Source organism: Quercus lobata, chromosome 5 (assembly GCF_001633185.2).
Source record: "Quercus lobata isolate SW786 chromosome 5, ValleyOak3.0 Primary Assembly, whole genome shotgun sequence".
NCBI lineage: Eukaryota > Viridiplantae > Streptophyta > Magnoliopsida > Fagales > Fagaceae > Quercus > Quercus lobata.
The window spans coordinates 30,819,576-30,845,827 of NC_044908.1; the positions used below are offsets into that span (position 1 = coordinate 30,819,576).

General features: G+C 33.7%; 2 protein-coding genes across 2 annotated transcripts; both read right to left on the reverse strand.

Annotated features, from left to right (window-relative positions):
• Window positions 1–14,028: 14,028 nt before the first annotated feature.
• LOC115992593 (transcription factor TGA3-like) lies at window positions 14,029–17,303 on the reverse strand. Its single transcript, XM_031116818.1, has 4 exons — window positions 17,179–17,303; window positions 16,521–16,690; window positions 14,907–15,447; window positions 14,029–14,637 (listed from the first exon to the last, which is right to left on the reverse strand). The coding sequence occupies exons 1-4, from the start codon at window positions 17,205–17,207 to the stop codon at window positions 14,469–14,471; spliced, it is 909 nt and encodes a 302-aa protein (XP_030972678.1). The 5' UTR covers window positions 17,208–17,303; the 3' UTR covers window positions 14,029–14,468.
• Window positions 17,304–18,462: 1,159 nt separating this feature from the next.
• On the reverse strand, window positions 18,463–23,085 carry LOC115992416 (E3 ubiquitin-protein ligase KEG-like). Its single transcript, XM_031116612.1, has 5 exons — window positions 22,908–23,085; window positions 21,253–21,626; window positions 21,072–21,163; window positions 20,258–20,731; window positions 18,463–19,698 (listed from the first exon to the last, which is right to left on the reverse strand). The coding sequence occupies exons 2-5, from the start codon at window positions 21,616–21,618 to the stop codon at window positions 18,738–18,740; spliced, it is 1,893 nt and encodes a 630-aa protein (XP_030972472.1). The 5' UTR covers window positions 21,619–21,626; window positions 22,908–23,085; the 3' UTR covers window positions 18,463–18,737.
• Between the last annotated feature and the right edge of the window lie 3,167 nt (window positions 23,086–26,252).

Sequence of the window (26,252 nt, forward strand, 5' to 3'; positions counted from 1 at the left end):
AGTTACTGCATATTGGATTGTGTTGGAAGGAAATCTATTTCTTTTCTTGATTAAATATTTGTGAAAAAGGGGATTGTTTTCAAATTGTTGAATAAATGCTTCTTTGGCATAATTACCCTTTAGAACTATAATACCAACCATGCCAGCATTAAATGTGGAGATGAACTTCAAATGAGGAAAGGACCCAACTATAATTAATCAAGGAGGTGGGGGTTTTACAAGCAGCCTAAGAATTTCTTATGGGTAGTGAAGTCTATTTCTTGTGTGGACATATCCTGGCACTAACTCATGCAACACAAAAAAAAAAAAAATAATAATAATAATAATAATAATAATACAGTCAAACAACTTGCCCTGCATGTGAAGATGACTTACAGTATAGCAGATTTAAAAGCTAACCAAGTTGTGGAACTAGTTGACCAGAAAGATTTGCAGGAGCCAATTCACAATAACCAAATCAAGCTATTAAATTCTTAACCTGTATATAGAAAAAGAGATGGAACATAAGTAACATACAAGGTTAATTAAACGCAGTTTTAAAACGCAGTTTCAGAGTGAGTCTATAGCTGCGTTTACTAAATGCAGCTATACGTCCAGTGATGGAGTTGCGTTTTTGTAAAACGCAGCTCAAACAGCACCTTGAAGCTGCGTTTTTGAAAAATGCAGCTCCAAAACGCAGCTCCAGAGCGCGTTTTTTGTAGTGATTGCAAACATGATAAATAAAGTAATAATTGGGGCATCACAATTATCATTGACCCTTTTTTCATTATTGCACACTTCAACAATAGTGACAATGGTGGTTGTCCGCTATTTGTGCCATTAACAGACCCTCATTTATCTTGCAAAGAATTGTGTATGGTTGTTTGCAGTAGAGATAGCAGCACATCGACCTAGATTTCTAGGATTGAAATCCCTTTTTTTAATAACTACAGTAGAGTTTGCTATTGTAGAGGCATGTTCTGCCTCGCTAATTATGAGAAAGATCATAATCACATCCTATATTTGTGAAACCCTAGCGTCAGAAGGTTTAAGAAGCTTCTAGGTACATGCCTTGCTGACAATACTGACAGTTCTATCAGTCTCGCTTATGGACGTGCATATCATTCTCAAAATAATAACTTCAAGATTCTTAGACTTTGGAGTCATCAAGGAGGGCTAAGGCTGAGGCCGAGATTTACAGGTTGGAGTCTTTAAGAATTAAGAGGGTACAAACCCAACAACGCATATATTCATTCTATTAGATCACCTTGTATATTTTGGAATGGAGCTCTGCAGTCTGCACACTACAACATTTACAGTACACAGCCATGTCCGACACCATTTCATTTTGTCCTTTGACGTCAATGATGAGAGCCTCTGCGACATAAGGATGCCTTCTATTACCTCCGTCCCAGTTTGTTTGTCCTCTATTCTATTTTGAGATGTCTCAAAACATTGTCCTGTTTCTAAAAATAAAAATTATTAGTTTACTAATGTTCCTATTATACCCTTACTTTATTTTCAAAACTATTTGAAAAGAAAACTAAATAATATTTTAAAAAAATCAATTTATTTGGGGCACCTTTTTAGTTGCCTCATTAAGAATAACTCTTTTTTAAAAAGCTGATAAATTTATTTAAGGGTAGTTTTATAAACTTATACATTTTTATAAGACAGATAAGATAATAAATGATGTTCCCTTAAGAAGTTTGACTTTTCAAACAAGACAAACAAATTGGAACAGAGGGAGTAATTATTTAGAAAGAATCCTTCTATATTTTTTTCAACTTGCAGTGTTCAAGGGATTGTTGGCTTTTATTGTTTTCTCTTTTGATCTCAACAATGTAAGGAATGCAGGTTGATTATGCCATTTATGGGTTATGACGGAGTATGGTGTGGTCCAGTCTTGGACTAGAAAATGTGCGGTAACAATGCATTGAGTTCATGATTTCTATGGTTGCACTGACAGTGGTAAACTTCTAATTAAGAATTGTTGGATATATTTCAACAATTTACGGCTTTGAACCTTCCTTTGTGAAAGACTATTGGATATATTGGCTAATCAATGAACATGATGTTTTTGAACTATCAGCCGTTTGTGTATACCAAGATAATAGAATTCACATAGTTCCTTTTCGAACACAGTTCGTTCTTATAGTTTTGTTCATTTCAGCCCTGAACATATCCTGGAAAATTCAAAAAGTGCTCTAGAGAATTCAACCTTAAAACTCTCATGGAAGCAGCCCACTTCACACTCATATAGGTAACTCTTATTAAGAATATCCTGCTATACCCCACTTGGATTTCCAAGATGTAAGAATTATTAAAAGCAAAGCTTATCCTGAACATCACTTACAAGCATCACTATTTCATCATAGGAATGGGTGGGAGATGTTATCTTCATAGTGATAAAAACTAGTCTTCACAATTTTGTTGTCCTTTTGAAAACCTAGATCTTGGGATCTCTAGTCAACTAGGTAGGGTTACCGTCATGGAAACTTTAGGTAGGAATGCAACAGGTTATGTTTGGGCCGGGTTTCTTTATGCCCAAACCCGATCTGCGGGCCCGCCCTTGAAACCTAAACCCAGCTCGTTTAATATACGGGTTTTTTTTTAGGCCCCAAACTTGCCCATCGGGCCCCGCCCAGCCCATGCCACTTCAGGGTCCAATTTGTGGCCCAATTAAAAAAAAAAAAAAAGTTTGCTTGAAGCCCTAAACCTCAAAAAACCTAAGTAAGAAACCCAAAAAAAAAAAAAAAAAAAAAAAAAAAACCCAAGATCATGTTCATCAGTCTAGACTAGAAACCCAAAAACAAAAACCCTAGGATCATGTTCTTCAATCGGACTAGAGTAGCCACCAAAAACCTTAAACACAAACACAAAAATTCCAGATTTTTTATTTTCCCTTTCAAAATCACAAACACAAATCCTAACACAGACATAAACACAAAAATCACAAACACAAACACAAAAATCACAAAAAGAAAGGAAAAGAGAAGAACATATCATTGAGAAATGGGAATGGCAACGAACCTAAACCCTAACAAGAACCCAAACCTTAAAGGTCCCAAACCCTAACGAACCCAAATAGGAATGACAAAAAAAAAAAAGAAAAAAAAAAAAGAAAAGAACATATCATTGAAGGCGCAGGGAGGAGGGAGAGTGGGAGTGATTGAGGGGGGCGATAGTGAGGCCATGACTGTGGCTGTGCGGGTCGGTGAGAATGATGGCTTGAGGAGTTTAGAGGGGGTGGTGGTGTGGCTGTGGCCGTGAGAGTGACTAGAGCTTAAGAGAGGGTGGGTGGCAGCTCAAAGATGAGAATGAGAGAATGAGATAGGAAATGATTAGGGTATCTAAATAAGTTTATATATATAGTAGGATTTTTGGTAATTTAGTTTAATGGGTTAGGTCTGGGTTTAGGTTCGGGGTGGGTATCACTAAAACCTGAACTTGACTTGAACACGTTTCGGGTTTTTTTTCAAAAACCCAGACCTGACCCTACTATTTAACGGGTCGGGTCGGGTCGGGTAACAATTGCCATACCTAACTTTTGGTCATAGGCTTTAACCTATTCCCCTTGATGAACATGCAATTTATTTGCTCTCTACTTAACTAGGTGGGGTTACTATCTTGGAAACCTTAGGTCATAGGCTTTAACCCATTCCCCTTGATGAACACGTAGTTTATTTGCTCTCCACTCAAACAATTAATTAGGAATCCATTTTATAATCTGGAAGTACTTCCATTTAAGAGCAACTAGCTCATGGTATTTTGTCACTGACGAACATGTTGAGATCAATATTAACTTTGTACTACTAGCATATACAAATAGGAGACACAAGTATGCAACAATGCATGTTTGTTTAGATTTATACGACTTTCCAAAAATAATATTCTCTTTGCATAAGGTGTTTTCACTAAACTGTCGTCACATCTCTCATGTGATTGAGACAAGTCCATTAGACATATTAGAAATTTTCATTTCTTGTATCACATCTACAACACTTACACGAGCATATTCCACAACGACATAGCCTCTTGTGATAAATTTCACATCACACACTAGTCGCATTAAATCTAAACTCATTTGACATCATTTCATTGTCAAATTTCTCATGTCATTGCATTGAAACTTGCTTCAATCTATACAAAGATTTAACAAGTCTTCACACTTTAAACCTTGTATAGGAACCATAAACCCCTTTGGTTTATTGTGTATCAAGAAAACCCGCATCTTCCTTTATTTGTAGCCTTCTACATCAGGTCTCACCTTGTAATAGTCAATAATTCTATCAACTCTCAAACTCCCAAGTGGTTAATCCACCAATTACTATTTATAGATTTCTTAGATGAATTTATTGCACTATTGACATGCACTATTGGCAATCTCTTTTCCAAGAAGGCACCTCAGGATATTGCTTCTTTGAAGCTTTAAGTTCATTTGTTAACAAATAAATTAGAAAATCTAAACAGAACGAATACGACGTTCGTCCTTTTACTACGCTTAGGCTCAACATCTTTTCCATCAACTCTTGATTATGAGAGAAACTAAATATAGACTCAAACTTTCTTTTAAGAAAATTTAACACTTGAAATATATTCTAATTAATTTTAATGCATATTAGAATAACAAATTTATAAATTAGAAACCACTATGCACTACTGTTATGACCATAACCAATAAAAAACACAAGTAGTAGCTCTTGGTCCCATCTCTATCATTTTGGAATAGTACCACCACCTTCACCAGACACCTCCACATTTAAAGAATTTATAGTAAGGCAATCACCCTTTCCATAATTCACAATGTGTCTTAGTGGTTTTTCTTTAGAGGCAACTCATAGAGAATATAATTAATGGAAAAAATAGTTTTCCCTCACAAGTTCTATGGTAATCAAGAACTATCGCATTCATTGAGTTATTTCTCAACTTCATCTATATATATCTAAAAGTTAAAATGTAGCATTTATTGTTGCTACGCTCTAGTTGAGCCACATCAACGGCCACATCACCCACTTATTTCCAGCCATTTTTCTCCTATTTTTTGGCTCTTCTATCTCTTATTAATTCTATACCCTTATGTTATTTCCTCTAACCTTTTTCCCTCCCTTTTACCTTTTCATTTCTCCATTACTCTTAATCTTAATGTCACTCTTTTTTTATCCCTTCATCTTCCTTTTATTTCGACTCTTCTAATCTCCATCCTCTAACTATATTCTCTCCCATTCTATACATATTTCCCATACAAAAAAGGTTATTACTCCCTTTCTCTCTCTCATTTTTTTTTTGGGTGAATTTATTTATTTATTTTTTGTATCTCTACTTTATATTAATGAATTTTTGTGTTCTTTAGTATTCTACTTTAGGTTGATGCAATTTACTTTTGTCTTTTTAAGTTGTTATCTCCTTTTTTTTTTTTTTTTTGGTTAAATGTTATCCAAAATTGCATTATAAAAATAGTATATAAGAATATAATGTTATTCTATTACATAGCATGACTTGGATAATTTGGTGTGACTATACTCGCATTTTGGGTTTTGCTCATCATCTTTCTATTTTTATCTTTCTATTTTCTCACTTACATGAATGGGCCATTAATTTCAATTATTTTGTATATTTTTCTCAAATTTGATAGTGTTAGTGGAACTTTCATTAGTTTATTATTTTTAGATTAGAATTGTACGGGCATTAAAAGTGTTAATGGAGGCACACACACCTTTACATTTTTTTGCTAGAAGACACTGTTCAGTGACAGTATAGTAAATGTAGTAAATTCGAATACAAGGGCACCTTATTTTTAAGTCTATGTTTTGCTTTGATATTTTAGTTTTTTGTTGTTGTTGTTGTTGTTGAGATGCTTCATATTTTAGATGGTTCTGATATGAAATATTTTTGGTAGTAAATTCGAATACAAGGGTGCCTTATTTTTAAGTCTATGTTCTGCTTCATATTTTAGAATTTTTTTTTTTTTTTTTTTTTGCTAAGATGCTTCATATTTTAGATGGTTCCGGTATGAAATATTTTTGCTATTGTGATATGCCATGTGTCATTCTCTAACCTTCCAATAAACAAAGCTTTACATGTATGTATATTCATTTAAATTTAAAATTTTGATGATTTATTTAATTTTTATTATTTGTTTCTATAAGTGAACAAAAATCAGTTACCATTCCCAAATGGATAGAGAGTTGATATGAAATTGCCCAATACAACTAATTTGTAGAGAATGAGTTTCCGAGGTCAATTTTTGTATGCTTTAATGGTTTAGTTTCAAGTCTATTGGAAAAACAACAAGTAATTTATAAGGAAGAAGAAGATTTCAATGTTTAATTCTTCCTCAAGTTAGTCCAAGGATCTCTAGTTCATATAATGTTCAAGTCTCGGTTACAGAGTAATGATACACAGAGTATATTTCTCTTTAAAGTTTTTCTGTCCCACAATCTGGAGGTGTTCCCTTTCCTTATATAGCTATCTGAATTGTATCCCAACCCTCCACCTGTATAGCCACTGATCTTTCTTTGGATGCTTGTCCCATCAGGGTTTCACTAGAGGTGGTAGAATGTGTTGCAAGTTGTGAGGGTACTATTCAGGGGTCATTCTTCTATTAATGCAGCCAGCTGAGTTGGTGTAGTGCATTGAATGCGAAGGTGATGGGTACTTTACCTAGATATTTCCCTTCTTTTTTGATTGCACGTTGCTATCTCATTCCTTTATATTTTGTCTTTTGGTCCAAGTGGCCTGCTCAAAGCCTCCCGAGGAATGCTCGCTCTTCAAGATCCTCGGGTGGTCGACATCTTCGGCTTCAATTCTTGGGCTCTTATCTATGTATTGGGTTAGAATTCATAAGAGAATGGGCTCTTCCATCTCCTCGAGTTGGACCCACAGGGCACTATTTTGTGTTCAAATCTTACCCCTCCCATAGTTTCTTTTCAACAATAAATCATTTTATTCATGGAACCACTTAAATTTTGGAGTGTAAAAGCCAAGCTAACTGTGTAAATGCTAAGAAAGATATCTAATAGCCAATGTGTAAAACTCACTAGAGCAAAAGGTGTTGGCGGATGCTCTAAATCAAGAAAGCAAATTACCATGTAAGTTCAAAATTGGTAGAGAGAGAGAGAGAGAGAGCTTTTGTTTGATTTTTGTTTGACATAATACTTAGTTATTTTGAAAGTGAGAATTTGAATTTATATCAAAATACAATATTGTTATGTTTTTGATTGTGCCTGTTAACTATTTGAGTAATATCAGGTTTAATTTTATAATAAGTTTTGATTATCATGATAATCTCCTTTAAAAGAATTAGAAATTTGATTATCATTGTAATATTTTTGATGTGTTTGATTGATATTATTCATTTTTGAAGTGGTCCATATCTTTCTATATTATGTTATTGTATTTATATATATATATATATATTAACAACTAAACTCTTTAAGTTTCAAATATATTATTCAAAAAAATGATATATTTGTAGAGATGGATAGATGAAAAATAATTTTAGAAATTGTGTAATTTATAGGGAGAACAAATTATCTTCCATAATATTTAAATAATAATTTATACATTATACCACAATTACAAAATGATTATTTATTCCTATGTATCACATGGGTTTGCAACTAGTTCTTATAATGAATGAACATTTATTATGCCTCATCCTTGCTACTTAGCAGATACTCATAATAGACTCTTATGCATTTCAAAACAATATACAACTTTTTTTTTTTTTTTGAGAAATAATTATAACATGTTGCTAACCCTGCAGTTCGAACCCTTTTCCCTAGATCCCTAGATCCCCAAGCACTTTATACATGAGGAGGTGTCAATTCAACTACAAGGCCTTTAGCAAAACAATATATAACTTAAGCATGTCAACTAAAGCATGTAACATATATATCATCCAAAGAAATATTACAAAACAAATATTGGTATTAAACACTTAATATCCAATCAAGTTCATATATGCCCAAAATATATACATGTGTGTTTAAATAAGGCTATACATGCTAAAACAAATTAGAAGGCTATACGCAATAATTATGTATCATTTATATCAATACTTAAATATTATCTTTGGCCTAAAGGTGAACATTACACTCTCCATAATTACAGCCACATCAATATGAAATTCGTCTCATTCTTTTTCAAATTTGACACGACTAGATATGGGGCTTATATCCACATTTTTGAAATTATTAATAATAGATCTCATAATCCTATTTTAGTTATCAATTAATGGATCACTTAATGAATTAGAAAATGCTAACCAATAACAAAAGCGACAGCCACGCCAAAATTGAGTCTATTAAAATAGATTCAAATATTTGACTCTATTATATTGACCAAATTTTCTTTATTCAATAAACCCATACGCCATTGCACATATAAAATGGCAGTCACACCATTGTCTCTATATTTATCTATTACTCATAGATTAAATACCATAGAACTACTGCCATTACAATCTTGCACTGAAGTCAGAGGTTAAAGTCACTTAAAACCTCATAAACATTTCATATATCACACCTGATATTGGCATGGTTGCAGGGTCACGTGATGAAAACAAGCAATATAAAAACCTTGCAAGATTAAATAACCATTGTATCAAGATGATCAAAATTATCAAAATCTCTAACCGTACTCGGCAATTGGTAGTACAGGTTCACAAAAGAATACTACAAAAACTATTCAATTAGATTGCATCGCAAAGAAACCGCTAACACCAGTAACCAGAGAACCAATTACATGCCAACAAAAAACCATAGAACCATTAAAAAAAAAAAAAAAAAAAAAAAAAAAAAAAAAAAAAAACAATGGAGCACAACGGTTGATGAAAACCGATAAAAACCCACTGGCACGTTTCACAAAACCATAAAACACAACAGTTGCGTCAGACTCAAGATTAATCAGTGTTGCTCAAGCATTACACCGATCGATACACGCAAAGATAAAATAAACAAGATAACTACTACAAACGAAATTCCTTTCACAATCATCACAAAAATAAATTATGAAAAACGAGATCTGCTTTAAAATTGTTGATATATTTCAAAATTTTACTTTTGTGATAAAGCGAAGGAACAACTTACAAATCGAATTATAAGGAAAAAAAAAAAAATGATAGACAAAACCAATAAATATATACTGTATATATAAGAAGAAATCTGCAAAAATGATTAAATACTCACAGACTAAATGCATGAAGGATGAATGATATAGATCAAATCTTGTGTTTGACACAATCTCCTTAAAGTAGATTTCACCTCTCACACAATCTGTGTTACTTTTGAGAAACTCTCTTAGAGAGAAAATAGTTAGATACAGTCCATGAGTCATAAAGCATCATAGATTATGTGAGGGCGAAATTTACTTTAAAGATATTGTGTCAAACACAAAACTCGATCTGTATTAATATTCATCCTTCATACATTTAGTTTGTGAGTTTTTAATTATTTTGCCAGATTTTTTCTTATATATACCGTATCTATTTATTGGTTTTGCCATCACATCATTTTTTTTTTCCGCTTATAATTAGATTATGTTGTTCTTTTTACTTTATCACAAAAGTAAATTGTTGAAATATATTCAACAAGAATGACATTGGGCTGGTTTCATATCACTCTGAGGGTCTAAATCTGAACATTCTTTCAACTGAAGATGCTACATGGGTGGGTTTCACAGTTAATTCAATGGAGAGCTTGGTTTTACTTGACGAGAGTAAGTCTATGTGTCATCTGAATACCAAGATTAGTTTGTTGAAGTTTCTTTTTAGGTGGGTATTTTGGTGAAGTTCATATTGAACTATTTGTGGAATCAAATATGCAATTTGAGAATCAAAACAAGCTCTTATTATATTCGCTCTTTTTTTTCCCCTCTTATTGTTGGCCACATGAACATCAGAGAAATTAATTTATTAAGCGGAAAAAAATCATAATGAAGATTTTGGTTATCATGTCCCAACTGATATTTGTTGTGTCAATAAAATTGTGCACATCCTCAAAGATGGAAATGTCATGGTGTTGTATAAATGCTTAGCCAACGTAATATTATCACATTTGATTGCCCTTGTGACAACATGAACAATTTGATGAGGTTAGTCTCTTTGTCTTCAGCTCCCACCCAGAAAAAAAGGGGCTGAATTTCTGCAATCTGTCCAGGGTGCATAAATAAGTCTAATTTTATATTTCATTATATCAAATAGAAGGCTTTTGATTCTTTACACACATATTTAATTGATTTTATGTTTTCTTTTTGTATATAATTTTTAACTACTTTAAAATGGCAGAGTTTGAGGAAAATCATGTAATTATTGAATTATATGATTTTTTATGGCATAAGACTGCTGGGCTAGTGGGTGAGATCGTTGATAAGTGGGCTGGTGATATAGACAACTTGGTACGCTTGATTACTCTTTACTTTTTGTATACAGCAAAGTCCAATTCAAATTTTTGACTCAGTCCTAGGATTTTTCAATGCCAATGTTCTTTTATTTCTTTTTAAGAGTATTAAGTCTATTACTCTAATATAATTACATACCTTGTTTAGTTGTAGTGTATAGTGAATAGCCAAAAGCAGTGTAAATTTTCAGTATCAAACCTATTTTCAGTATCAAACCTCTAAGGCTAAGAGTGGTTTACTTAGAAGATAAGGGCTGAGAGTGGTTTACTCAAAAGTAAAAGTATTCTTTTAGTGTGATATTTGTTTTGTGAGAAAGTGTTAATTAAGAGCCCGACATTGGAAAGATGAAAGAAGATGCTATACTTCTTCCTTCATAAATGCCATAATCTATCTATGTAGTTTTAAACATTGAATATTTAGGCTAATTTTATTTTTGTAGCTTAGCTTTGTTAGTTCAATGTTGGATTTTTTCCTCGACCTAGATGGTCAGGGCTCTTTGTTAAATTTTGGGGCTGTTAATTTGATTAGTTACTCCCTTAAATAAAAAGAAGTAATGCATGTATGGTTTATATTTTTTATTTGGAGGTGGGGGATAATGCCTTTTTATTAAAAAACCATCATAACTACTCCTTCCCATTTTCTTTTTTCACAATATGGAACCATTAACTCCTCTCTCTTATTTTTTCCTTTCCACATTATGGGACCATATACTTGGCAAAAGTTGATCATTAATTCTTGGTTTGGAGTTATTTTCATTTAACCAACCACATAAAGTGATAATTGATGTTTAGTTTTAATTGCATGGCTTTTTAAATGAATTAGTCGTAGACTCACGCAATGCGTGGGAATATTATTAAATGTTATTTTGTGGTTAAACTTAATTATTTGAAAGAAAAAAGTTTATAATAAAAATTTGTTAAGGATCATTTTATGAATCGTCTAAAGAAAATTCTTACCACATAAATCAGTAAACTACCATTAATAAAAAATAATAATAAAAAAGCCCAAAAATATATAACATAATTTATCAAATTATTCAAACAAAATTTTGTGAAGAAATCATTTAAATCAGCTATCAAATATATATATGACATACGCTAAAAACTTCATAATTAAATATAGTGTAGAGTAAATATGGCTTTTACAAAAACAATGAATTCAAATTGACATATTAAGAATAATAATAATAAAAAGTAGAAAAATAAAAAGGAAGAGAAACCTTAGTGTAATTTTTTGTGCAATTGAATATTTCTCTCTTGTTATGGTTTGTTCATGTGCATGTGAGTGTGTGTGTGTATATATATATATAGAGAGAGAGAGAGAGTAATCATTATTTGAATGATTATTGTGATTTGCTGATAATAATTAATTAAAAAAAAACAATAGAAACCTAAAACGTATTTTTTTCCTAATAAAATAGAGGAGCCTAATTTGTTGTCATTTAAAGTTGTAGGGGCGGGTTTTGGATTCTAGGCCCAAAAGGTAAATGGATTAAGGTCCAAAGAGCCCAATATAATGAATATGTAGAAAGTGGACTAAAAACTAGGCTTCAATGAATGGGACAACGCCAACAATGGGCTTAAGATTGAAATAAAACAAAGGAAAACAGGTTTTGTGTGAAGAAATCCTTCCTCGGCAAAGTCCGAGGAGAGTAATATTGGAGTATATTCTTCTTAAACTTGATTACAATTTCAATTCTTTGTATTACAGTATTTCTCCAATTTTTCAGATGAACCCCCTCATCCCTGGAGGATCTCTCACACTATATGGCCTCCTTTTTCTCATCTTGGCCCTCCATTTGTTGATCATATAGGCCACTACTCGAGTGTTTGTCCCATCAGACGTCCTCTCAAGTCTTCTGTGATTTGCAGAAACCGAGACAGCACTGTTCAGGGGTCTTCTCCACATAAATGCGGCAAGGGTGTTTGATGAGATGCATTAAATGTGGTGGCAACTACTATCCCTCCAATCACGTCTGGGCTAACCCCTTCTCTGAAGCTCTTCCTTTATAGTGTGGCTCCCTCTTGTAATGTGCCATTGACGTGGCCATGGCCCGCTTTTCCGGCCTTACCATCTGAGTGTATGGATTTCTCGAAACTGTATTGGCCTCCTTGGCCTTGGGTATGACACGTGGCATGATTTCTTTTTTAAATTTGTGTACCTCACAAAAGTAATTAAAACAATAGAGAATATATGAGACATTTTTATTATCTAGAAGCAAACATAGAGTTATTCTTATAGCATTTGATGACTTTTATATTCAGGAAACTCATTTAGAGAAGACTTTGATTTATTATTATTATTATTAGAGTCACAATTTTTAGATAGTTTATTCTGTTTTGGCAAAGATGACGTAGTAATGAAAATGAAGATTAATTATAGTATAAGTATATTATATATCTTGTCATTTTTTGGTATGATGCATCCTAATATGAAGTATTCATTATGCAAATTATTGTTCTTTATATCAACTTCAAAAATCTAGGTGGTAATTGAAAAAAAAAAAAAAAAAAAAAAACCCACAATTGCTAGAACATTTGATTTTTTTTATTATTAAATATTAGTTTTTTTTTCATTCTTTTCATTGGAACTGATCGGTGAAGAATTTGGGCTCTTATCATTGCCTAAATTTCATTTTACTATCGCCATTGCTGCAATAAATCCAATGAAACACACCCATTTATGAATGAAGTTTACTAACATAATAGTATTCTTAAATATTCATTCTTCCCTTTTTTTCCCTACATGAACATGGCCATCTTTGTTTTTTTTTTTTTTTTTAATCCTTCTTTTAGTCATTTTATAAACACATGGAAATATAGAATTTGCAAATTTGGATTACCTTCAGATTGAAGTAGAGAGCAAACCACTTTCTTGGCAACATTTCATTGTAAAAGAGACAAAAAAAGAAAAAAAAAAAAAAAAAAGCACACACACACACAACACTGCAATATATAAAATATACTTGACATACCATATTGTTTGAAGGAACAGAATGATATTCCCATTTAAGAATATAGGCTTGTAGTTCTGAAAGGAGCTTTATACTTGCAGGAGTTAAATCCAAAACCATTCCCTTTCTGGTTAAGAGAAATCGATGATGTCTAATGGTTTATATATCTTCTATTCGATTTATCTTTCTGATTTTATAGGGCAGTGGCAATTGAATATTATGAACTGGTTGGATTCAATGAGAAGAGTAAGAGGCAATAAAGGAGGAGATGGAGAGTTTGAGGCATTAAAGAGCTTACATGGGAAGTTTAAAATAGTGGAGATAGAAAGTCATAGGTGTTATGGAAGCTGAAGTGAAAACTGTAAAAGCGTTATGGAAGTTGAAGCGAAAATTGCAAAAAACATTAAAAGGCTAATAGAAAAAGAATGGAAATAAAGTACAATTTTTTATTAATGAAAATAAAATAATGACATGGCTACTAATGTGGCTCAACTAGAGCGTAATAACAATAAATGCTACGTTTCAGTTTTTAGATATATATATATATATATATATATATATATAGATTATGTGACTCGTTTAAATAATATGCATTGCTAGTTTTATAAACCACAATGTAGTAGGATGGAAGAGAGAGCTCCAACCTAGCTTGGATCTAAATTTTGTCCTTTTCAGGTTTAAAGAATTTCAGAGTCCAAAATTCGGCTCATCATAGTCATCTAAACTCAGATAAGTTTTCATGAAAGAACAACGTAATATGTTTCATTTAACATATCAGGACGGCACAATATTGTCCCCCAGAGCAGTGCTCTATTCTCTTAAAGTTCCCACAAACAAGACACTAACAAAATACCCTACAGCTAAAACAAAAAAGATAAAATCAATATACGTTACAGCAACAATAGACTGAGAGTGAGAAGGTTACAACTAGTTTTAACAACTTCTCTTCTTTCTATAGTTGTATTACTGATGCAATATATTTATCTTCCTCGGCAGATAATGTTTCTTCAGGTGAGCTACTAGAATTTGTTTGATCTCAAGTACACCCAAAGACCATAGCAGACATAGTGAGGACCCTTTCTAAGCCTTTGGTTGGCTGCAAATTGATGGACGAGCTACTAGCATTCATTTGATCTCAAGTACATTTAGACACCTTGGCAGACACAGTAACTGGACCCTTTTGAAACCTTTGGTTGGCTGCATATTGATGAATTACATCTTGAATTCCCTCAAATGCGACTAGGAACTCTGCTGCTTCAGTTTGGCTCAACACCTTCTTCACTACCAACTCAAGTGCCTTGAACCTATCATGTAATATACATATTAAACTGTCAAGATACTGCGACATTTAAGGTAGTCGTATAAATGAACCATAAGCGGATACAAAATGTGAAAAACAACAGAAAAACAAAGAAATAAGCCTAATATAGCAGAGATGTAAAATGGTGTCTTTCACATACATTTTACTTGACCAGATACTTTAGTGACATTACTTGCACATATCAAGTAGTTGTTATAGCTACATTATCAGTAATACTAATATATACATTAGCAAAGGGTTGGGGACATGGACCTGAGGTTTTGGGCCTTAGTGATGACATGTTCGATCTTCTTGAACTCAGAGTGAATACATCCCAAGGCAGAACCACTTGATGAGTTGTTAATTGGGTTGAAGGGAATGTGTAGGATACATGTAGCTTGAATCTCAGCCATTTCCTCATCAAGTATTGCCTCCTCAATGTGCATCTCATGTATAAGCTGGGATAGGAGTTGTTTATTTCCCATTGAGTCTGATTCTGATAAGTAGGAGGTCAATGATAATGATGAACAGGCCAGGCCACGGACAAGGTTAAGCATGGCTGAGGGCCGCCAATCGCCAAGCCAAGTTAGGGAGGCCAACTCCTGGGGTGGCCATTTCGGCATGAGGAGTCGAGCAACATCTTTAAGCTGGGTAGGTACCATGGCTCGGCAGTAATGGGCATGGAACCTATTAAGTTGTTCTTCAATTAGCTCCTCAAGTTCCCACCTCACCTTGAGCTGCTTCTCTAGCTTTGCTGCTCTGTTCTTTTGCTCTTGCCTCCACAGACTTTGGTTCTCCAAGAGTAACTCCTCACCTGATAATCTCATTAATGGTCAGCATCAAAGGAAATTGGTTGGGCCCAGCCTAACATAAAAGAATCCCGTTCCATACAAGAGAAGGTAATTTTAACCATCTAAGTTACTAAATTACTTTAAGGACATTCAACTTTTCATTGATGATAGGCCTGGGACCTTAAATCTAAAGGATCCTTACTGATAGGCCTGAAGGACCCAGTTTGATCCTTCAAAGAGAAACTCTCTCAATTAATATTAAGAAATCAATCACATTTCATAAATAATTTAAAAGCATTGGGGCTCAAAGGCATGATTAGTCTCAATCTTTGAAACTAAGGTACCCAAATATTGATTTAACCTGATGTTCCACAGTATTTTGATTGTACTCTGAGCACCATTTCTGATCACAATTCTAAAAGTGCATGCTATTTCACAAGGTAAAACACATTTATTCAAGGCTTCAATAGCGTTAGTCTGACCCCTTTTGTATTATCAGACAAGAGATGCTGCTGCACAGCAACTAGACACAACTGAACAAATTGACATATGTCTATCCTGTCCAACTAAATTTGCAATTAAACCTAATGAAAGAAATCTCAGACCACAGTTTGTCTTACTAGATACATGCTTGAAGCAAGTATAAGAATAAATGATCTGTTTGCATTGGGTATAATACTCATTTCATGAAATCCTTTAGACCTGAACTTACTGGTTCTATTAAAAAAAAAAAAGGGCTTCCTTACATATCGTTTTCACCATTTATCTCTTAGGTTTCCTTCATCTTTTCCAAGACCCAGATAAGCTTAGTCAAATTCCCAAGTCAAAAAGTTCCAAATACCAAATAGCTTAACTAAAATGAACAAGTTACCACTACATGGCTTGTAGAGATCCACAAAGCTCTGAACAGCTTTCTGGGCTGTCTAGAAAAATTACCATATATGGCCAAGAAATTATACTGGTCTATATTATCCAGCAAAAGAATGAATCTTACTAATTTTCTCATACTGAAATTATAGAAAAGCATATGGGACTTTTACCTCCAAAGAGTAATCTTCAAATATTCAAACTAGAGAATGACAAATTTGGGACTTACCTCGTTTGGCTGTTTGATTCTTATGGAGGGCTAAGCACTGGAATTTCTCTGATATACCATCAATTTCATCACCACATTCTTCTATAACGAATTTCCTTGCCATTCCTTCCTCTTCTTCTCTTTCTTCAGGTAATTCTAACACTTCATATCCACTCTCATCACCAATATCACTGGAAAATATTTCCCTTTGATTAGGAACATAAATGAAATATGTGATTCAAAAATCAAAGGGTTCGTTTTTCTCCTTTAGTTTTCTTGGAAAACTAAGGACCAAAGTTTATTAGAGTCAAAGCCCATTTATCTACTTCTCATCAAGAAAAGGATAAAGAAAGCATGGGACTTAAAAATCAATTGGAATGGTTGAAATTTTGATATAAAAATCCCACATTTTCTTTGGTTTACACTAACAACTTTCTCAGAAACCAACCAGAGTAAAGCTAAGAACTTGCATAATTTAGTCTTCCTACAAGAAAAGAAAAGACAATTTGCATATCCCATATTTCCTTTTCTGTTCTTTCTCGAGAACCATGCAGGAAAAGTTTATTGCATGCATTGAAAGTTCATTCTAGCAAAAGGAATGACGAAGACACAATAGCAAAAGAAACACAACAAAAAAGAACAAACAAAAGTTGCAGTCTTTGAAGGAGTTGGAGCTTACAAGAGGGGTTGAGATGGCGCTCTTTTCATTGTTTTCTTTCTTTTCTCTCAACTCTGGCTGTTTTTCTTAAAGTTTCTCTCTGTTCTTCTCGTCTGGGAAAGTGAACCATGAAAACAAGAAATGAAGAAAAAATTTCTCAAAGAGCGAGGTATTTACGGTTCATTATTATTATTATACTCTTGACGAGAGTCGGGTATATGTTTTTTCTTTTTTTATTATTAAAAAAAAAAACTTATTTCAGTTAATTGTTTACAATTTTTAAAAACTTCAGTGTGTGTATATATATTTAATTTGAGAGATGTCCGATTTATTTTTTAAACTAAATAATCCAATTAAAATAAGTTGTTTGATTTAATGAATTTAGACTATAATGAACGAGAAAGTCTAGAGATAAAAAATTTGACATTTTCTATTGTGGCAGACCGTTAGAGGAAAGTAAAAAAAAGTTAGTGAGAAGATCAGATGAAAATTAGTAAAAGCTTAAACGTGAAAAATGTTGTCAGATGTTTTGTGTATACCTTACTTATAATGAATCTTATCCGGATTGTAGAGGCCGAGTTTATCAATAATTGAGAAAACTGAATACCACTCAATGCCCCAGACCCAATTGAATGACACTCGATCTGATTGCAACATTCATATAATAGAATTTGAAGTTTTATAATAGAAGCCAAAAATTTTCATTGTCATATGCCTCTGTACTTCCCCACGCAAACAATCTTTTTAACTGCACAGAATTCAATTCAACATACTGTTTCATTTTTGCAATGTAAAGCACCAGAAATTTGAGTTTGAATTCTTGTTTCCTTTCCATATGATTATATTGTCATCTGATTAGCAGACTTCAAGTAACACCGAAAGTAAAATGGTTACTTTGATATTCCAAATCTGACGTTGAGGTGCTTTCGTGTACAAGCTGAACCAATGCATCAAGTTTGCATGAATGCTAAATACAACACATTCAGAAACTATAATATGGTTCGAGTTCCAAATCAAATCATTTCACTCTCTCACACTTTATTATTCTTATATCAGCAATCCCAATTCTCATTTTATCTCTCATCGGGCTTTTTTATTTATTTTTTTCATTTGTTTTTTCATTTTGCTAGTAAAAGAAAATAGTAAAACTTTATGTAATTTTGTATTTTTTTTCCTTTGACGTCGATATATTCAACTCCTCTTTTCATTAGATTTTTTATAATTTAAGTTTCTTTAAAAAAAAATTCTTAGAGCCACCACTAATAATCTTGTCTCTATAAGAACTTAAAAGAAGAGCCTGCCAAATTTAATGAATCTATACATTTCTACAACAGTGTGAAGCAAGGCATTTCTTATCATCATTGAATAGATTATCTACAGAAAAGGCATACAATGACAAATAAATATCTTTTCCTGCATATACATACATAAAGCAATCTTCTTCTAACTATAAACAGACTATTTTTACTTCACTGGCAGCACTAAATTAAGAAGATGTAGTCCCAGTTCGTGCACTGAACCCATCACTCTAAAAGCATTTCATTTTGTTCACTTCTCTGCTTGCAGACATCCATAACAAATTACCGAGCAGCAGTAGTGGGAACACCTTCTTTAAAGAGAATATTTGCAACTGGTGGTGGAAGCCAACCAGCATTTCCACCAGTCTGGCCATCCTGACTATTACCATCACGCCGCTTCAAATTTCTTGGACATTTCTTCAGCCTTGCACCTATGTTTTGTCCAACAAATAAGCCAAGCTTCATCGCTGTAAATAAACTAAATGCTATTGCAAGTGGCCTCACAGCCCAATGAAAATCCTCAACATGCTGATACTTCTGCACCACCCCTGGACAAGTATCAAACGAAACTTTTTCCACTTCAGTTGGGTCTGCCAAGAAGATATTAGATTCTTCTCCAAACACCAACCTCCCAGGGAAACTTGCAACAAGACAGCCATTTGGAAGGACTTGTGAGATCTTCCCAGTAGCCCAAGCATCTCCATTCTTACGAGGCCACTCAAACCGGGGACTTAACACATTTGCCTTCAGCCGCACAAACTGCCCAACATAATAACCTTCAGTCTTTTCAAGTTCAGATGAGTTACCTCTCCAGAGACTCTCTAGGCCTATGAATCCAACTGCTGTGCTCCCATCACGCTGTATGGAGTGAAGAATTCCCACAGAGGAGTGCTTGTCGTTTTCCTCTTTCAAACGCACCCAATCCCCTATTGCCAAGCCAGATGTCACCCTCTCAATTGTTGAAACCTGTACTCTTAGAGGGTTGTGCATGCCAGATACCTTCACCAGAACAAAACGTTCTCTATCATTGTCATCCTCCAAACCTACCACCTTTCCTTTAGGAATATCCATGGTTTGTGATTTACATGCATTGAATGGCTTTCTTGAACGGACTATGTCACCCACTTCAAGACGATCCTTTGACAGATACCATGCACTAAAACCACCATCACTTAATCTATCAGTAAGTTTCCTGCTTCTTAAACCAAGAGACTCGCCATCACTGTTAAGAGCATTCAGTGAGCTGCAAATTAGGTTGCAAATAGTCAGTACACAACCAAAAAGGGTAAGAGATGCAAGTTGACTAAAGATAGAGCTCTGGCATTCTAATGCTAGCTTCCTATTAATGAAACAAATATTATGTATCATGAGGGAGGTCAGAAGTCATTCTGAAAATTCATGACCCCGAAATGGGGGGGACATATTTATTTGTCATCAGATACAATGCAGGTGAGAGATCAATAATTCTATGGAAAAGAAAATGAATCCTACAACAAGGATCCTTTTGCAAAATAACTCTGTAATTAAATGTGATTCCAATATAACATACTTAATCAAAAGTCTCTCTCAAATAATCTGTCTCCACACTCAAGTGAAAAGACTCTTAGCTAGACTGTTAGTGAGAAGTGTGGGTAAAAAGTCATGGATATCGTACAGTACACCTAAAGAAATTAGCCGCTAATTTCAAAAGGAATGCACCAATCTTGATGAAATGGATCCAGTAATATATATATATATATATATATATGTATGTATGTATGTATGTATGTATGTATACACACACACACACACCCAATAAATACCTTTTAAATGCATGTATGATATCTGTCATTAAAGGCCGATTCCGGAAATCATATTCGAAGCAACCATTGATAATATTCTCAACAGCAAAAGGAAACCCACTTGGAATATTTGGTTTTTCTTGCTTGACCACAACTGAGTGATATATTTCTTCAGTTGACTTCCCAAACCAGGGCTGAACACCAGTTAACATTTCTAGTATGCTACATCCAAAACCCCATGAGTCTGTCTCAAAGGATATAGGACCTCTGATTTCTGGTTCCCACTGTTCTGGAGCCATGTAGTTTGGAGTTCCAAGTCTTAAAGCCATATCTGAATTGGACAATGGAATCCCAAAAAGTAGATATGGGATCCCAAAATCTCCAAGAATCAATTGGTCTTGTTTGTTAAGCAGAAAGTTAGAAGGCTTAAGGTTTAGCACCAGGGTCCCAATCGAATGCAACTCCAGAATTCCTTTTGCCAACTCGATCCCATACCTGAAAATATCAGCATTCTCAAAGTCCATATCTGAACATCAAAATCTATTGTATGCTTCAGTTCATTATTTTCTGATTTAATCCATTCATAAATTCTAATAAAGTTTGGTTAAATATATGCTAGATCATCATCTCATATTGTTTTGCACATATCACCTTCCAAATGAAACCTGTTTAAAATGCAAAGCCCAGTCTCAGAACTAGTTCTTGATGAGAAAAAAACCTAGTAAACCTAATTTTTAGGAACTTTTATCTAAGTCTCACCTTATTTTTAAGGCAGACAACATTATTTAAGAATATAAATAAATGATTTTGAACCCAAAAAAAAAAAAAAAAACACCTTAAAACATCTTGCAATTGAAGCTTCCCGCCCTTGAGCCAAGCCATTCGGTCACCTACTGATCCTTCATGAAGTATCATTGCAATGCAGATCTGCCACGATTGCAGAAAGTGAACTATTGAGAGATAGAAAAGAACTTCCAAGAGTTGAAAAATATTAAATTCATTCTCAAGAAAATTACCTGTCCATTAATTATTGATATACCATGCAACCAGCAAACGCATTGGAGTCCTCGGAACTTAAGAAATAACTCTTCAAACTTATCCAAAATATTCTGAGTATGGCCCTCCTTCAATGGATGTAACATTTTGACAGCCACTTCATGATGCTCCTCAAAATCATGACCCAATTGATGATGCGTTGCTAACCAAACATCACCAAAGGGGCCCCGCCCAATCCTGTGCTTAAGTTTCAATGAGGAAGGATCGATCCATGGATCAGTCTGAGTTGGTGTAGCTTTGACAGTTCTGAGGTGGTCAGGGTCTCCTTCAAAGAGTTCATACTCAAAAAAGACTGCTGGCTTTGCTGTTCCAATCTGTTCTGTCATTTTTGTTCCTGCCGAAATGAAATGGGTATTAAAGGAGCATGTAACCAATAATATTGGAATCCTTATTAAGCTGTCAGCAGTAGAACCTTAACCCCAACATTTGAATCCTAAGGTCAGAATCAATATATGTCACCACAGGAAATCAAAATTACAATTCACAATATAATCACAGTTACAACCACCATATCCAATGGAAAAATACATATGGTGGAAATTAATAGTGGTCTAGATTTTAATGCCATCATCAAACAAACATTCCTAAGACCAATTCAATTATTGCAGACTCTGAAGCCAACTTTCAACAGGCTTCAATCTTATAATTACAAATTTAATCACCATGAATTTTTTGTTGAACACAGAACATTTGGAGAAAACCCCAAATGGGGTAAAGCTAAACCATTTCACTAAGCTTCCCTCTTTTCTTTTAAAATTGTTTGGATTACATCCCACCCCCATTCGAGGCATGTGCCAATGAAACCTTACCCATGCCTGGGTAGGTATTTTCACTGACAGTCAAAGTCATATTAATAGCCCTTAACCAAGTAATCAAACAATTAATATATGACAGAAGTTCCCTTTTTAAAGGCTAAAAACCTAGAACTAACTAAAACCACATCCTAGAATCATATGTTCATAACATGAAGACAGACCATGAACAATTCGAGTTTGTTTGAAACTGATAGATTACCAATTGTCCCTATGTGTTAGGATATGGTGAATATTAATCATTCAATTAATATTATAACACATGCTAAACACTAATTTGTCGAGAAAATCAGTAAATATCTATTTGAATCCAAATATACCCAAGTGGGTCTAGAATATTTCAGGCAATATAGCCCCATAAATATCCCAAATCCGAATTTATCCAAAAAAAAAAAAAAATCTCAAATCCCATTTCTCTTCCATTTGATTCATATTTCTATAGCTATTCAAATTCCAAACTACAACATCCTAAATATTCACAACCCCATTATAGATACCTAAACCAATCAGGAAAGCAACAAAACAACAAAGATAGAAACCCTTCATGCCTGCCCTAAACATATGCATCCCCACACACACAGACACATACGTTAGTTGCTAAGAAATTAAGAAACTAATCTATGAAATTATGTTACGTGTGAATTTTTACAATCTCAATTCATTTAAAAGGAGTTATACAAAAAAACTAAAATAAAACAAAAGGCAAAGAAGCCCAAATTTTTTTCATTTCTTTTTCCACTTTTCCAGTTTCCTACAGTTTCTAAGGAACCAAACAAGATACAAATATACCCATTTGAACTTACCAGTAGAGTAGAGAGAGACAGAGAGAGAGAGGAAAGTCCAAGTAGAGCCCCAGAGATTTGCTGTTTTTAGTAATTGAAGAAGATTAGGAAGAATGAGAAGAAGTGGCAAAAGAAACCAAAAAATATGGGATCGATACGAAGAGGGACACGGGGACTCCGGTGCTACCTGTCTCGTCCGGGTGCCACGTCAGTTCAAATTACACGTGGATGCTTCTGGTAATGACACGTCGCCCGTATGATGTAGAGTTGGACGACACGTGGCTGTCTTGTTTTACCGAAATTCTGGGAGACTTTGGACTGGAAGGTCCGGAACCGCCTTAGAGGAAGATACTAGATAGACACTACTGGTTACAGGAGGTGGTAGGGCCCAAGAATTTTTTATATGATTTGATACTTTTGAGTCTTAGAGGCCCATCTCTGGTTTCTTTGCCATGCCAATTTTACAAATATATTTTGTTGAGATGGTTTTAATCTATGACATCTATTTTTGATGATAATTCTTTTATTATTAGATTAAAGTATCAATTGGTTTTTTATGTGGATATGGATTGAATTCTAAATTTCTTATTTAACCATCAAAGGCTTTACTAATTAAATTAACTAGAATCTACAATTTTGCAAATATATTAGTTATGTGATTAAAATTAAAATATATTAGCTATGTGGCTATATTTAGAATTCAAGTATCAGAGACTTGAGTTCCAATGTGAAAAACTCGAATTTCATTGGAAAATTCAAAAGAAAACACCCATCTCAAGTCCATTCTTTCAACTTTTCAAATGTAGTTAGTTTTTTTTTTTTTTTTTTTTTTTTTTTTTGTGTAAATTAAAGGCAATATAAACCTTTGGGGGGGGGGGGTTCATATGGAACTATAAATAAATTGATTTATCAATTATTTAAGAATAAATCATGAGATATATATATTATGATATAAGATAGAAATTCTATTCTAATCTAATTTTAGTGTAAATATGTGTGAAGCTTGGCGACTTGAATTTGGCCCTTACCCTCCCACACCTCACAAATTTGGAAAATCTATCATTTATAGGTTCAAAAACAAAAATCATTCTATATAAGTAAGTCAAATAATATAATTTTCACTATAGTTTATTTCTACTTGCTACTTTGTTAGTATCAATTAATGAAGAGACAAAACATTTTAGTCTCAATGCTTATTATATATGAAAAAATAATAAATAAATCAAGTAGTTCATGATAAAGTCAAACATGTTCAACAGTAAGATGAACTAAGCATGAACATGTACTCCACTTTATTGATAAGCTGGAACTCCAAAAATAACAAACTTCTTGATATTCAAAAATGTGACATAAAATTTTATAATTTTTTTTATATGATATAGAATTCTACTCTAACCTTATTTAGGTTTATATGTGTGAACTTATGAAGCTTTCTCCAGGAGACTTGAACCCCAATCCTTCCTCCTCTCCACACACTTTATAAACATTTATACTTGTGGAGTAACAATCACACCAAGAGTCAGTGGTTAAAATTACACAATTATATGACAATTAATTAGCAGCATGGCCATACGGAGCATCTTTTTTTTTTTTTTTTTTTGAGAAACCAGTTAAGAATTTTATTCAAACCACTGCAAAACTACTGTCAATCAATACAAGAGGATCAACCTCAATAGGAATATCCTCCAACCAAACTTGTGGTGCATCAAAATTCTTAGCTAACTTGGCTAACTTATCAGCCACAGCATTACCCTTTCAACGTGCATGGGAGAAAGAAAAAGAAATCAAGTTGCTAAGCCAAGGAGAGTGAGTCCTCGATAACAATCCCAAAAGAAGCCTGGCAAGATGAGTCAGCTTGAAGGTAGTTTAGGAAAGTCGTCGAGTCCCCTTCGAACACAGCCTGATGCAGCCCGATTTCGATCGCAAAAGCAATCACTCTATTGCAGGCCAGAGATTCAACATCCTCCACTGTTGGAGGTAATTTGATCCTTTCCGATAGAGCACCAACAACCTTTCCTGTAGACTCTCTAATGATCACACCTATACCAGCGAAGGAAATATCTTGGAAAAGGGCTCAGGTTCGGTGCATCTGGGAGTTTAATAGCCTGTGCTGCTTGATAGTCCTGTAGTCTTTCATTTGTATCTGCAAAAATTTTTGAATAAGGAATGGAACAATTCCCCAAACGTAATGCATTCCTCTTCGTCCATAGACTCCAAGCAACATAAGCGAAATCCTCGGCTAGATTTGGTTATTGGAGTTGAAAAATCCCAGTGAGTAAATCTCTGAAGCAAGTAAAACGATTGAAGAGATTACTTTGGCATAGTTCGACCTCGCACCAAATCTCTTTTGTAACCTGACACTCCCATAGAGCATGGATTATGTCTTCTACTTCCCCATCACATGCAGCACTCACAAATAGCATTGCGAGTCACTTTTCGATGAAACAGATTTTTCTTTGTAGGCAGCGCTTCACAGCAAGCGCGCCACAGAAAATACTAAATTTTGTTTGGAACATTGAGATTCCAAATTTTCTTCCAAAAGCCATTCTGTGCTATCTGATTTGACTGACTTGGTTCAGACAAGGTCTTAGCTTCATCAAGCATCCGATAGGCAGTTTTAATAACAAATATATAATATGTCACAAAACACAAATTATCAAATTAAATTATTAAAGATAATTAACCAAAAAAAAAAAAAAAACTATTGATTAGCTTTTATTGATTATAATAAATAAGTACATTAATGTATACAATACTCATAATATGTGAGAATATTTACATATAATATTATTATGATCCATAACATTAAAGTTCAAACTACAAAATACAAGAGCTTTATAGCTCAATTTGTAGATATTTTCAGATGTTTCTAAGATATCAAAAGATCAAATCTTCTATCTCCCATTGTACCTATCAAATTATTTATTTTAACAAATACACAGCCTCAAAAGCTTGCAAAAACAGACTTATGTTGCGCAAGCAATCTTTTAACCTTCTAGGAACAGAGTATTGACTTTTTTTTTTTTTTTGAGAAATCAGAGTATTGACTTGGCAACTAAAATTGACACAAAGGGCAGACTTAACTTTTGCTGAGCCAGGTAAAAGCGTCTCCAAATTTTTTTATTTTTTATTTTATTTTTATTTTTTATATATACATAATTTTTAAATCTCTCAACTCTAAAATTTTAATCTTCTATCTCCCATTGTAAGTATCGAATTATTTATTTTAACAAATACACAGCCTCAAAAGCTTGCAAAAACAGACTTATGTTGTGCAAGCAATCTTTTAACCTTTTAGGCATAAAGTATTGCCTTGGCAACTAAAATTGACACAAAGGGCAGACTTAACTTTTGCTGAGCCAGATA